Here is a 14,530-nt window from a genome sequence, read left to right as displayed (position 1 = left end):
ATTCTTGGCTTGGTCACTTAGGAATTCTTGAAGGTGGCCCTCATTGAATGAACATGCTACCTCCTCTCTCAATTGCCTACAATCCTCGGTCCTATGACCATGCGTGCCATGATATTTACACATCAGATTGGGGTTCCTTTGGGAAGGATTGGTCTGTATGGGCCTAGGCCATCTAGTGTCTTTGATTCTTCCAATTGTCGATACAATACCTGATGCATCGACACTAAAATTATACTCTGATAATCGAGGTGCCTCTATGGGGGTCGGCATACTTATCAAAACCATTTTTGCTCATGAGTCCCTGAGAATTCTGTCCTTGATCGCTTATCCGATCGTTCCGGGCGTGATTGCATCCTGGACCACTGTTCCTGCGATCTAAGGTGTGCGGTTGATATCGATCTTTGTTCGATTTTGGCTCTTTGTTGATGTCCCTCTGATTTTTGGCGGCTGACCTGTTCGGGTGCACTGAACCAGAAGGAGCTCCTAATTGGTCATCCTCGACCCTGATCTTCGATTGGTACCGATTGTGTACATCTGCCCAAGTTACAACCGAATATTCGATCAGATTTTGCTTCTACTAACGTGATTCTATCGAACTTCATTCATTCAATCCTTGAGTGAAAGATTGAACGGCCCAATCATCAGTGACTGGTGGAAACTCTATGCGTTCCATTTGAAATCGGGATACAAACTCCCTTAACATTTCATTATACCTTTGTCTTACTTTGAAAAGGTTCAATTTTCTTGTCATAACCTTTATGGCTCCGGCATGTGCCTTTACGAAAGATTCTGCCAACATGGCTAACGAGTCGATGGAATTTGGTGGTAGATTGTGGTACCAAATCATTGCTCCCTTCGATAGGGTTTCCCTGAACTTTTTCAATAAACAGATTCAATCTCATCATCTTCCAAACCATTACCCTTGATGGCGCATGTGTAGGAGTGATATGCTCCTTGGGATCGGTGGTCCCATTGTATTTAGGTATGTCCAGCATACGAAACTTCTTTGGAATGGGTTTCGGTGCCGCACTCGAAAGGAAAAGCTTTTGTACAAATTTCTTCGAATCCATCCCTTTCAAGATTGGTGGTGCCCCCGGTATCTGATCAACTAGGGAGTTGTATGTTTCCACTTTTTTATCATTATCATTTATTTTCTTCTCTCCTGACTCAATTCTTTTGGTGAGCTCCTTGAGCATTTTCATTATGGCATGATAAGTCCCCAATTCGTTATCATTCGACCTTTCCGGCACTGGCTCGGTATGGCGAGTGATTTCTGGCTCGACCCTACTCGGAGTTCTATGTTGATTTTGTAACTGAGCAATAGCGGCCTGTTGAGTCTGTAGCATCTCGAATATCACCTAGAAACTAACTCCTCCGTCTCCTCTGCCATGTGTACCTTGGCCACCAGATTGGCCTTCTCTGCGTACACTCCCTTCGGGGTCCGCGCCTAGGTCCGCATTTAAAGCAACGCGCGAACTAACATCGACTGGATTGGCAACTGATGCTCCCCCGAGATTAGCCTGCAGCACCTCAGCTCTTAGAGCAATTACATTGTCGTTTTCCCCGTGAAACTCGAGACCATCTTTACCATGTGTGGGTGTGTTTTGTGAGTTTGACATGTTTTAACCTGAGAGCAAAGATACTCGACAAGAACAAGTGTAAAATAATGTGTGTTATCAGAATCAGCATCAAGCAATCACTATTATCCTTAGCCCCACGGTGGGCGCCAAACTATTTACCCTCAAATTCGGATAACAACTAAATTTATATTGTGATTTTAAGGATATGTGATTTCGTCCAATACCAATTGAAAAGTAAAAAAATAAACGAATAAATTAGAGGGCAAAATAAATCAAACTAGTATGCTAGCCAGGTCTCGACCTCGACTTAAGATAGTTTCGAGGTGGGATAGTAAATGATAAAGCAACTTTGATGAACAATAAACAAAATAGCAAGAAAGTAATGAGTGTATAAATTCTTATCAGTGAACAATGGTGATCCTTGCAAATAAATGTGATCCTTCTTTATATAATAGGGGAGTCCTAAATAAGGTGCACTTCTAATTATAGTAGGAAACCATATTAACATCTAATTAATCGATGTATATTGATTCGTTCCGAGATTCACGCCACGATCCTCGGCCAATCACGAATATCTCGCCTTTTCCGTTATCAAGCTATGCTGATGTCACTCGAAGTCTGCGTCTTTCTGGTCGCAATTGATGTCTACCTCGGTCCGGACTCGATGTCCTAGCTTTTTGACGTGACATTCCTATCTCGACCAAAGAACGAAATCGGGTAGCCCCGATTTCTACCGTATACAACAGTACTAAATGATATACGTAAAAAGGAATAGAGGACACCACTTGATAAACACATTCCTCTCTGCATCAGAAAGATGCTACTCCCTCCGTTTCAATTTATGTGAACCTATTTACTTTTTAGTCTGTGCCAAAAAAAAATGACTCATTTCCTTATTTGGAAACAATTTATCTTTACACAATGATTTATAGCCACACAAAATATATGTGCCTTATTTTACACCACAAGATCAAAAGTCTGCTCTCTTTTCTTAAACTCCGTGTTCAGTCAAATGGCTTCACATAAATTGAAACGGAGGGAGTACATATTATCATAGAGGTGACAGGATCGAGTCCCCGGCTATGTGTTAGCTCGGCTTCTTTTTCCCTTTTAGGAAAATACTGAATATCAATCTTGCTAAGTACTGTCATCTTTACTTGCAAGTGACCATGGTTTAGCTTTATTTATTTATTACTTCCTTTTTTTTGAAACATTTATCCCTTCTTTGTTTTTCTTTGTAATGTTAATGACAATACATTAATGCATTTAACTTAATTTTTATTTATACGATCTTCTTACAACGATTTATTTATATGTTCATTTATTTAAATGTGACACCATTTACAAAAAAAGTCTTGCATACGCCATTGCACACAGGATTTGGAAAAGAATCGCACCCTAAGGGAATGTGATGTAGGCAGCCTAACTTGAAGGATAAATTTAAATCTATTTCCTGAAGAAGTTGAAAACATGGTGTCGATCCATGCGCTTCGTTCTAGAGCTTGTTAATAGCAGCATACAAAATAATTTGATACATAAACCAAAATCATAGTGAAAGACAAAATTGATATAAAAAAGATACTGTAGAACCACGAAGTAAGTTCACATCAAGAGGGAAACTCGTTGCTAATCCTTTACAAAAATCTGTGGCTAGTGTAGCATTCTGAAAATTGTACTGTCCTTAGAAAGATTTTTCAGCCTTGCTTAAGGACGATTGACACAAAATCAGTAAGGAAGTAGACCCACCCTCCTGCTGGCCAAGGCATTTTGCATTGACATTCAATATTAGATGGTGGTAGGAATATGCTCACTGTAACTTGTGTTAATTCCCTACTTGACACTTTACTATCAATTTTAAGAATGTAACAGGCAGTCGAGATGGTTTCCCTATATGCTATTCCTTGGAATATATTATGGTGATTTATAATATTTGCTGGTTTTAAAAGCCAATTGGAATGGAGCCTTTGAGTTGTTTAAAGAATTCCTCATGTTAGAAATCATTCTTGAAGACATGCCTGCATCAATATATTCATTCTTCAACACAGAAAGGGGGATCTGGGCATTGTTACCGGTGGACTAGTGAATGTGTGCATTATAAAGGATTTATTCTTCTTGGTGGTCGTCGTTTATTTTTATTCCAAAACGTAACCAGAGATCCGGAATTCACTTTAGGAAAGGATTTCTTTCTCCTCAAAGTAGGTGTTTGCTCCACAGAACGAGATTAGACACGGATAAGGGCCCTTCCCCCAAGCAATGGTCAGAATATTAAGTGGTGGCCTCGGTCAACATACTTTTATCCCATGTGCCTACCTATTTAGCCAAGAACTTTAGATCTTCTTACTACAAGATATTTTCAAGAGCTTTCAAAAGCTTCTTGTATGAAGCTTAACTGGTCAATAAGACAGGTACTTTCAAAAAGAACAATATCAAAGAGCCAGAGATCATGATCCAGTTCAACAATAAGGTTGGTTCTTTTACAAGATAGCTTTCCATGCTCTTCATACTGTGTCTGCTCAAAGAGTGTAGAAACGTGAGCCTGCAAGCTTCCCTACAATGATCGAGGAGCTGCTACAATCGAGTATGTCGGACAGCTACCATTGCAAACCAGGCTCAGTTGAAAACGGAACTTTTTTTGGTTCGGCTGAGAAACACATAGCACTAAACAACTAGGCCTCTAAGAATGCTACATGCTACATTATAACCAAAGTGGATGAGGTCCTTTTCTTTTTTGGTTGAAGAGAGGTCCAAATTGTAAAAAAATTATAAATTTGACATTTCTTGGTACAATCTTCAAGATCAGGCATGGTCAGAAGGGGAGTAAAAGCTACACTTTTCCAACAAGAGAAAGGAACTTAAACGCAGGAAAACTAAGTACAAATGCTGCTACTATGAGAAGAAAGTACAAAAGCTGCTACTATCTGGTTGGGAAGAGGTCCAAATTGTTCAAAGCCTACAGATTCTGAATTTCTTTGTGCAATGTTCCAGATCAGGTATCAGAAGGCTGATTTTCTATGCTTCCTCAGAAAAGCAGTCGATATGAAAACTCTGAGTAGAATCCACACTTATGTCGTCTTTTGAGACAGACTTTGACAAGAATTTTCCAGCACAAAAATTCCGGTAAGGGCGATACACAGGAGGCAGTAGCATTGCAGACTCTTTGTCCATTGATAGTAGCCGGCTACACTTGCTGCATACTTTTGAGAACAAAGTTTGGTAGCTGCAGACCCAGAGCAGCAAAGAAAGCAAGGCTGTCTCGGTACCGACACCTGTAAAATGCTGTAAAGCCATAGCAGCATGCTCCGTGATGTGCCTAAATACATGATGAACAGAAAATCCCCTCGCATGTACATAGCTACCACCCTCATCTGGCGAGAAGAAAGCTAGAGCATCAGGATCCAATGAACCAGCAGGGGAAACTGATACTATGGCTCTAAAAACAGAAGGTATCAACAACTCGATTATAGCAACCTTGTCTGGAACAACATCATCAGATGATCCTTGTCTTAACGTTGTCGTGCTTTGGAAAGTATTATCTTTCGATAATTCAATAGAATTTTCACTGGTCGAAGAGGGCAATGAGGTAGACCGCTTTAACCAATCCAAACGCTGGTAGGAGAAAGTTGTTACATTTGGAACCTCCATTTTCAGATGTGTCAGAACTTCAGACACTGTTTTCGGTTCCCAAGTTTCTTCTTGATCACTTGATGGAGGACCACAAAGTTTCTTTGTAGCACCCTCCTCACCAGCATTGGTATCAAGGTGTGGGAAAAATCGTCGTTTCTGATCATTAAAGGCCTTGAGGGCTAACCTAGTCCTATCAACTGCAGATGCACCAGCCTGACCAGCAAGTTGTCTCTTCCATGCATATGCAACAACAGCACCATCGGGACAAACCAAGGGCATGTGGAGGCCCCACGAATTACTTCGTGATCGAAGGGAATCATTGAGGACACCAGAATCTTCCAACTGCCTTCCAACAGAGCGAAGGTCTTGTAGGTGTTGTCTCATAGAAGCTTCTTCTTTGAGGATAAGATGCAAAGGTTTAGAAGAGTGTTGTGGCTGAGCTGCCACAAATAGGGCTTCCAGAAGCCGATCTGCGCCAAGTCTGATATCAGCTATGAGTCTACTCGCCTGCCCCAGCCGCTCCAGTGCCATTGCCACCTGCTTTGGCGGCGCATCTCCATTCGCCTGGCTGGACTCTGCCCCTGAAGCTCCTGGTCCCGCCGCTGTGTGGGGTTGTGGTGTTGGTTGCTGCATTTTTGTATGTCTGAACCTTGGGAGGTTTTAATGTTGGTGATTATAGTCCCCGTGGATGAGGTGTTCTGTTTTAATTATAAAAAGGAGAAGTGGGTGAGAGTCAACCTTAACAGGTAACCATAAAAACCAGTTCAAAACCTACATTTCATTAAATCATATTTCAAAAGTTTCAATGGTCACCTCAACACACTCATTTTGTCACCACTTGGGCTCGAACATGTAAGTAATGTCTGATATCGTGCTTCAGAGCAAAAATTCTGACCAAGTACCCCATAAAACTAGGAACATGTACATAAAGTAGTGAAACAAAACAAAAATTAACCACAGCAGCAAGCTAAAAGGATGTGCGAGTGACTGTAGCCTCCTTTTCCACTTTGAAGAAGGAGACTGTTCATCACCCAACTTTATAGGACAACTGGATACAGCAAACAATCACTCCGTATTTTCTGTAATCCTTTTGTCCAATTGTACGGTATGAACAAAATACTCCCAGAATGGAAATGCAAACGATTTTTACCGCATATTCCAAAAGATAACAGTAAGAGGCTGTCCGAGTGATTGTAGCCTTCTTTTCCACTTTGAAGAAGGAGACTGTTCGTCACTCCTATATTGTAGGAAAACAGGATACAACAAATAATCACTTGATATTTTCTGCATTCCTTTTTGTCCAATTGCATTGTGCGAACAAAAGACCCACAAATTGGAAAAGCAAAGAATTCCTACAGCTATTCCATATTCCACAAAATTATGCAGCGGCGCAAAGAGGATGTGTGAGTGAGTGTAGCCTCCTTTTCAACTTTGAAGGAAAATGTTCATCACTCACATGTTGTAGGGCAACAATATACAGCAAACAATCACTCAATATATTCCGTAATCATTTTTTACCAGACTATAGGGGATTTGATGTGAGCTATCCATCTTGCTATGCAATCACAGCAAATTTTGTGAAGTACAAATATTTTTTGAGTTACATGGGGAAAGGATTTCCCTTGTCTATCAAAAAAAGTAGCAATGATGGGAATAATGTCTTTGAAGTTTCAACGCTTTGTGATTCAGGAAAGTCTCCCCGCCAAGACAGGAATTTTCTAGCTTTTACTGATGTAGATTGATAAATATAATCCACTATACTGCTGTTTTATAAAACTTATACAGCCAAATTCTTTCACGAAGGGAAGAGAATGTGTCATATATCTTTTTTTATCCTATATCCTTTTCACTCCATCCTATTGCTCATTGTGGAAGATTATCTTCAAAAGTTTGGAGAACTGTAGGGCAGAAATGGAAGCCAAGGTATCCTCGATACTGTAGATTGAAAATATTAAAACTTTCTAAAACAGTTCTCCTATTTTAATGATAAACTATTTGGTTGACCAAATAAAAGACGATAAATATTGAAAAATAGTTAGAGTCCCACAAGGCCACAACAGCAGCCAAAACCAACACCCCAGAGCACATCTGGAAAATATACTAATTCATGTCAAACTGGTTGTGAAACAATGTTAACAAGAAAGTGAACTGTGGACAACCAAAAAGGAAAAAACATTAGAAGAGATAGAAATCTAAGTTTCTTAGGTTTCTGTGAGGATGAAACAAATATAAAGAAATGTATAAAGAGAGAAACATTCAGAAATGACTAGAAAGCATCACCACAGAAAACACACTCACAAAGAAAACACACAAGCCTTTCTAGGTGGACGGACTTCCAAAATAATTACTCAATTAGAAATACTTCCAATTCCTGCTACAGAAACAACTCTCCCCGCCTAATACTAATGTAGTTCTATCTTCTAGTCTATCAAAACTTCACACCTTCAACATTACAACTCCGACTCAGCAAATCCTTCATTCGCTTTCCACCCAGTGAACGCTCATCGTAAGAGATACAGAAGGCAAGGGATGAGATGATGTGTAATGGTGCCTCGGGTTGGAGGCAAGGAGAAAGGTCAAAGCATAAATGACCAGAGCTTAGAACCTCCGGAAACGTATGCCCAACAGAGATTTACCGCGATCATAGCCTCCTATCTCATTAGAAGGAGAAAGAAAGGACTATGAATCACCAGAAGTCACCAAGAAGAGATAGACTATAAGTTATAATTTGCACTTGTTTTCCTACCTTTACTTGATTAAAAAAAAAAGGTGGACACATTGTTGGCTTCCACTGGTAGGCCATCCAACTTATTGTTATCTTTCTGAACAAATGTGACCTCTTCTTGAACAACAAACCATAAATGAGTATACAAAGTCGAGAGAATCAATGAAGTTATATTTTGTCTAAATTCAGAACATGTCTATATTCATTGAGCTTGAGTAGCTACAGAAAGTTTATAGGATAAGATAAGATAGTATTTTTTGAATTTTATTATGGGTATTACTGTCCTACCACATGAATGTAGTATATTACTATATTAGGAATGTGTAGACAAGCTTAGTTTAACAGAAGAAGTAGCAGTCAACGGGTAACCAAATACAAATAAATTCGCCTCTAAACAAAATAAAGAGAATCCACAAGCTATTCTAAGCAAACGAACATTCAAGAAAACAACACCCAGCAAGGATATGACAATAAGGAACAACTGAACTCTTCCCATCTAGTACATTTTGGCTTATAGTTTTTAGTCTATCAAAAAGTTCCTAATTTCCACCTCAGCACTCCAATAAACAAATCCTAGATGTGTTGTCCATCCACTTAACCGCCACTCATAAGCAACATGACAGGGGTGAGATAATGTGCACGGCACTCTGGGGTAAGCACCAAAAGAGAAGCAACAAGTTTAAATGATCATAGATTACAATTAGTACCTTCTGTAAAAGTAACTAAATAGAGATGTAGGGTTATTGTAGCCTACATTCTCATCAGGAGGAGAAAGTAGGGGACTATGAATCACCACAAGATGTAGGATACCAAGGAGAAACAAACTAATAGGTTATCGTTTGCATGTCTTCTTGGTGTCCAAGGTTTAATAAAATTTAAAAAACCATCCAGGGAAGGCACAAAAAAGCATAAGCAATCCACTTAACAGTCCACAAAATGCATAAGCATAAAAAAGCCTGTCCTAGATGTGATGTGCATCCACTTAACTGCCAATCGCCAGCAGAATGAAAGGGGTGAGACAATGTGCATGGTACTCTGGGGTAGGGGCCAAAAGAGAGGTAAATGGTCATAGAGATGTAGGGCTATCGTTTTTTAATAACAAAATACAAGCTTAGTTTAACAGAAGAAGTAGCAGTCAACGGGTAACCAAATACAAATAAATTTGCCTCTAAACAGAATAAAGAGAATCCACAAGCTATTCTAAGCAAACGAACATTCAAGAAAACAACACCCAGCAAGGATATGACAATAAGGAACAACTGAACTCTTCCCATCTAGTACAAGTTGGCTTATAGTTTTTAGTTTATCAAAAAGTTCCTAATTTCCACCTCAGCACTCCAATAAACAAATCCTAGATGTGTTGTCCATCCACTTAACCGCCACTCATAAGCAACATGACAGGGGTGAGATAATGTGCACGGCACTCTGGGGTAAGCACCAAAAGAGAAGCAACAAGTTTAAATGATCATAGATTACGATTAGTACCTTCTGTAAAAGTAACTAAATAGAGATGTAGGGTTATCGTGGCCTACATTCACATCAGGAGGAGAAAGTAGGGGACTATGAATCACCACAAGATGTAGGATACCAAGGAGAAACAAACTAATAGGTTATCGTTTGCATGTCTTCTTGGTGTCCAAGGTTTAATAAAATTAAAAAAACCATCCAGGGAAGGCACAAAAAAGCATAAGCAATCCACTTAACAGTCCACAAAATGCATAAGCATAAAAAAGCCTGTCCTAGATGTAATGTGCATCCACTTAACTACCAATCGCCAGCAGAATGAAAGGGGTGAGACAATGTGCATGGTACTCTGGGATAGGGGCCAAAAGAGAGGTAAATGGTCATAGAGATGTAGGGCTATCGTTTTTTAATAACCAGATATGTAGGGCTATCGTAGCCTACATTCTCATTGGGAGGAGAAAGTAGGGGACTGTGAATCACCACAATATGTAGGATACCAAGGAGAAACAAACTAATAGGTTATAATTTGCATGTCTTCTTGGTGTCCAATGTTTAAAGAAAATAAAAAAGCCATCAAACTTTCCTGAACCACACGAAGGACATAACTTGGTCCCACAGAAACCAAAAATGGGTATATTATTGTATAGAGGTGTTAGCTTTAATGCACCTCCTGAGATTAAACTATTTTGATGTCCCTCACTAGTGTGTGCGTTCTGAAGGTTGATTTCCATGCAATATATTCTGTTCGGGTGAACTGAGCTGTTCAAGGTAGGAGGAAGTCACCAGTCATTAGCTTATCTATAAATAAGCAATTCAAAGTTAGAAAATGGGTATGGGCAATGGTGCCTTCCTACTCATCCTATGCAGCAAAAAGGGGACAATGAATCACCACCGATACTCGTTATGTCACCAGGAAGAAACAAATGAGCTATTAAATGCTTATGTCATTCTTCACTAATGGTCAAGAGCTTGCTAGGCTTTTAACCTCCCTGTGACCATGATCAATAACCCAACAAAAAGTTTACTAGAGAAAATTCTGACTGGATAATTTCAAAGTGATTCGAAGATGACACAATAGGTAACGAAAGTTCCCCTATCAATGTGTATCACTGCCGACACTGAAAACTTCTGCTAAACATCTATTCATTGCAGGATGCATATATGCATCTGCACTTCTTCAGGAACTAGCTGATCTTTTTAACAAAGTAATCTTTTCTTTGGCAACTTTGTGCATGAGGAAATTACACCAGTCACAAATGAGTGAAAGGAACTAAGAAAGGTGGAGGCGGACAGACACGGACTAAAGAATACTCCAGGCATCCTTTTTTCCCCGATAAATCTAAAAAGCTAATCGGGCTGGTATTAGGTTTAAGCAAAACCCTCAGAGAACTTTTCCCGGCATCCTTCCAGGAAAAAATGTTATTTAAAAGGAAAACTATGAATTTTTTTGTATTTTAAGTATTTATCACTGAAGTCGAGACTCATCCGTCAATAATGGATTCAGCAAAAAAATTCATGCATATTTTCCCGACCATAAAGTTGACTGCTTGGCAATATAAGTAATATAATAAGTAGATGCTGAGCATAATGTTGATGCTTTTTTTATCAGATAAGTAAATGTTATTCAAATCAATACCAAGATGGTACTGCGAGAAGTAAAAAACAGCTAAGTATAGTAGAGCATAATCTTGATACCACAAGCAATAGTGCTGCCCCCTGAATATCTAGGCGCAATACACTTTATGTTGTAATCCATTTTTATCAAAATAATAGCAAGCCATTCAAATAGTTCAGTTGATAAGGGGTAGCTACTCATGATACAAACTGCAATACGCATATTCCAACCTACAAAGTCACCCATGTCACTCGAAATATTTTAAAAAAAAAAAAAAAATTCGTGAGCGTCACCTTATGAATATCCCCGTGTACATGTAGAGAATGCTTCTTTATCAAAGATGGCCAGCTTGAGAGAACCTACAGAAGTCTTGTTTTTTCTTTCTTGATTGATGGTGTAAATCTCTCTCTGGATCTGTCTAAAAGGAAGAGGATGAAGGCTTGAATCAACTGTGAAGAGGAACTAAGGGACATACGACACAGAGGAGTGTCAGCCAGGGTTTTGAGGAGAAGATTTGGATTCGAGATTGTTCCAAGCGCAGTCGTATAACACTGGGAGGAAAAGCCCATACCTAAATCCCTAAATTTGAGGGTTCACTCAATAAAAAGTGGAGTATTAAAAGGCTTAAATTCGATGGAGAAAAAAGGGCTTAGTTCCCAATTTTTTCCTAACTATACCATATATGAAACCTTATTACCCTAAATGTGCATAGTTTGTTAATTATCCGCCCAGTCCACACTTTAACTACAATTTATATACCATTCGACTATTAGGCATTAAAAGAGCAGAATATTCCCTAAAAACGCGCTAAAATTAAGGAGAGAATCTTGATGTTAATTGATTCTACATTAAATTCAATTTTAAAAAGGGAAAGGAGATTTCTCATTTGTGTAGTTTTCTCCAGAACTACAATTCAAATTCTCGAAAAAAAAAGAACGAACAATTCAAATTTTCGAGTTTCAACAACTCAAAGTTGAAAAAATCTGTTCTTCCATATATTTTCCACCATTGATAGTCATTAAAAAGTTTGAAAGCTTTGAATTCAAATTTGGGTTTTCAAAAATCATTATTTGTTTGGATTGGGTGTTGTTGTAAATAATTCGGAATATGTTTAGGAGTTTATATCTCAATTTTGAGGGGTTTTGGTGAAGATTAGACTTGGTTTTGACTGAATTTCAGATTGAAACTCGAAGAAGAAGACATATTTCCAGAAATTGTAGATAAATTGTAGAATTGTAGATCAATTGTAGATAAATTGTAGATTGGGAAGACTAAAACTTCTACAAATCTTCTACAATTATGTCGAAAATGCCAATTATGCTACAATTGAAAGGGGAATTGGGATATTAAAATTCAATGTATCCAGTTTGTAGATATCTACAAATTTTCTACAAAGAAACTACAAATTAGTTTATGTATGTATAAAGCAGTATTGTTTTGAAGGGTATCTACAAAAATACTACATTTATAGTACAATTATACTATAATCTATGTTGAAAAAAAATGTTGACATAAAATTTTCTCTTTATCTACAAAATTTCTACAAATAAACTACAAATCAATTTTTCCAGGATTGATGAAGAACAAAACAGCAGAAGATGCAGAAGATGGGCCACCGGAGTTGCTCTTTATTCATGGTGGTCATACAAGTAAAATTTCTGACTTCTCATGGAACCCATGTGAAGACTGGGTCGTCGCTAGTGTTGCTGAAGACAATATACTACAAATCTGGCAGATGGCGGAAAACATCTACCACGATGAAGATGATATACTCAATGGATCTCATCTCTGTATTTTTTGAGAAGAAGAAGGAATGGAGAAGAGAAAGAAATGGGAGGGGGAAAACGAATATGGTCAGATCTTAGGAATTAAGGGGAGAGAGAAACATGGGATATATGGATACCTTTAATTAAGGAGTAAAAACTGCCCATTAATTAGACCCTTAATTAAGTATGGTATAGGATTGGTAATTTGATATACGGGTTTCTAATTAAATCAAACCTTAAACATTGAGGGTAATAAGGTTTCATATATGGTATAGATAGGTAAAGATCCCCTTACAAAATAGTGCAAGTATTTAAAGGAGGATGTGTGAGTGAGTGTAGCCTCCTTTTCAACTTTGAAGGAAAATGTTCATCACTCACAAGTTGTAGGGCAACAATATACAACAAATTACCATTTAACCTATACTCATTTTTTTTGAAATTTTTACCTTCATACGCCACATAGGAAACCTTATTACCCTCAATGTTTAAGGTTTGATTTAATTACAAACCCGTATACCAAATTACCAATCCTATATCATACTTAATTAAGGGTCTAATTAATGGGCAGTTTTTACTCCTTAATTAAAGGTATCCATATATCTCACGTTTCTCTCTCCCCTTAATTCCTAAGATCTGACCATATTCGTTTTCCCCCTCCCATTTCTTTCTCTTCTCCATTCCTTCTTCTTCTCAAAAAATACAGAGATGAGGCCCATTGAGTATATCATCTTCATCGTGGTAGATGTTTTCCGCCATCTGCCAGATTTGTAGTATATTGTCTTCAGCAACACTAGCGACAACCCAGTCTTCACATGGGTTCCATGAGAAATCAGAAATTTTACTTGTATGTCCACCATGAATAAAGAGCAACTCTGGTGGCCCATCTTCTGCATCTTCTGCTGTTTTGTTCTTCATCAATCCCGGAAAAATTGATTTGTACTTTATTTGTAGAAATTTTGTAGATAAAGAGAAAATTTTATAGTCAACATTTTTTTTCAACATAGATTGTAGTGTAATTGTACTATAAATTTAGTATTTTTGTAGATACCCTTAAAAACAATACTGCTTTATACATACGTAAACTGATTTGTAGTTTCTTTGTAGATTTTTTGTAGAAAATTTGTAGATATCTACAAACTGGATACATTGAATTTTAATATCCCAATTCCCATTTCAATTGTAGCATAATTGGCATTTTCGACATAATTGTAGAAGTTTTAGTCTTCCCAATCTACAATTTATCTACAATTGATCTACAATTCTACAATTTATCTACAATTTCTGGAAATATGTCTTCTTCTTCTTCTTCGAGTTTCAATCTGAAATTCAGTCAAAACCAAGTCTAATCTTCACCAAAACCCCTCAAAATTGAGATATAAACTCCTAAACATATTCCAAATTATTTACAACAACACTCAATCCAAACAAATAATGATTTTTGAAAACCCAAATTTGAATTCAAAGCTTTCAAGCTTTTTAATGGCTATCAATGGTGGAAAATATATGGAAGAACAGATTTTTTCAACTTTGAGTTGTTGAAACTCGAAAATTTGAATTGTTCGTTCTTTTTTTTTCGAGAATTTGAATTGTAGTTCTGGAGAAAAATACACAGATGAGAAATCTCCTTTCCCTTTTTAAAATTGAATTTAATGTAGAATCAATTAACACCAAGATTCTCTCCTTAATTTTAGCGCGTTTTTAGGGAATATTCTGCCATTTTAATGCCTAATAGTCGAATGGTATATAAATTATAGTT

The 14,530-nt window shown here is 37.8% G+C and overlaps 1 protein-coding gene across 2 annotated transcripts; it reads right to left on the bottom strand.

Moving 5' to 3' along the window:
• Positions 1 to 4,329: 4,329 nt before the first annotated feature.
• Positions 4,330 to 11,603, bottom strand: LOC107767511 (mediator of RNA polymerase II transcription subunit 27-like). 2 transcript variants are annotated; one of them, XM_016586543.2, is made up of 2 exons: positions 11,302 to 11,603; positions 4,330 to 5,902 (listed from the first exon to the last, which is right to left on the bottom strand). In XM_016586543.2, the coding sequence occupies exon 2, from the start codon at positions 5,835 to 5,837 to the stop codon at positions 4,590 to 4,592; it is 1,248 nt and encodes a 415-aa protein (XP_016442029.2). In that variant the 5' UTR covers positions 5,838 to 5,902; positions 11,302 to 11,603; the 3' UTR covers positions 4,330 to 4,589. The 2 variants fall into 2 exon arrangements, with proteins under 2 accessions (XP_016442029.2, XP_016442030.2); XM_016586544.2 differs by lacking the exon at positions 11,302 to 11,603 and adding an exon at positions 6,018 to 10,895.
• Between the last annotated feature and the right edge of the window lie 2,927 nt (positions 11,604 to 14,530).

The sequence above is a fragment of the Nicotiana tabacum genome, chromosome 22 (genome assembly GCF_000715075.1).
Source record: "Nicotiana tabacum cultivar K326 chromosome 22, ASM71507v2, whole genome shotgun sequence".
NCBI classification, from domain to species: domain Eukaryota; kingdom Viridiplantae; phylum Streptophyta; class Magnoliopsida; order Solanales; family Solanaceae; genus Nicotiana; species Nicotiana tabacum.
This window is presented reverse-complemented; position numbering and strand designations above follow the sequence as displayed.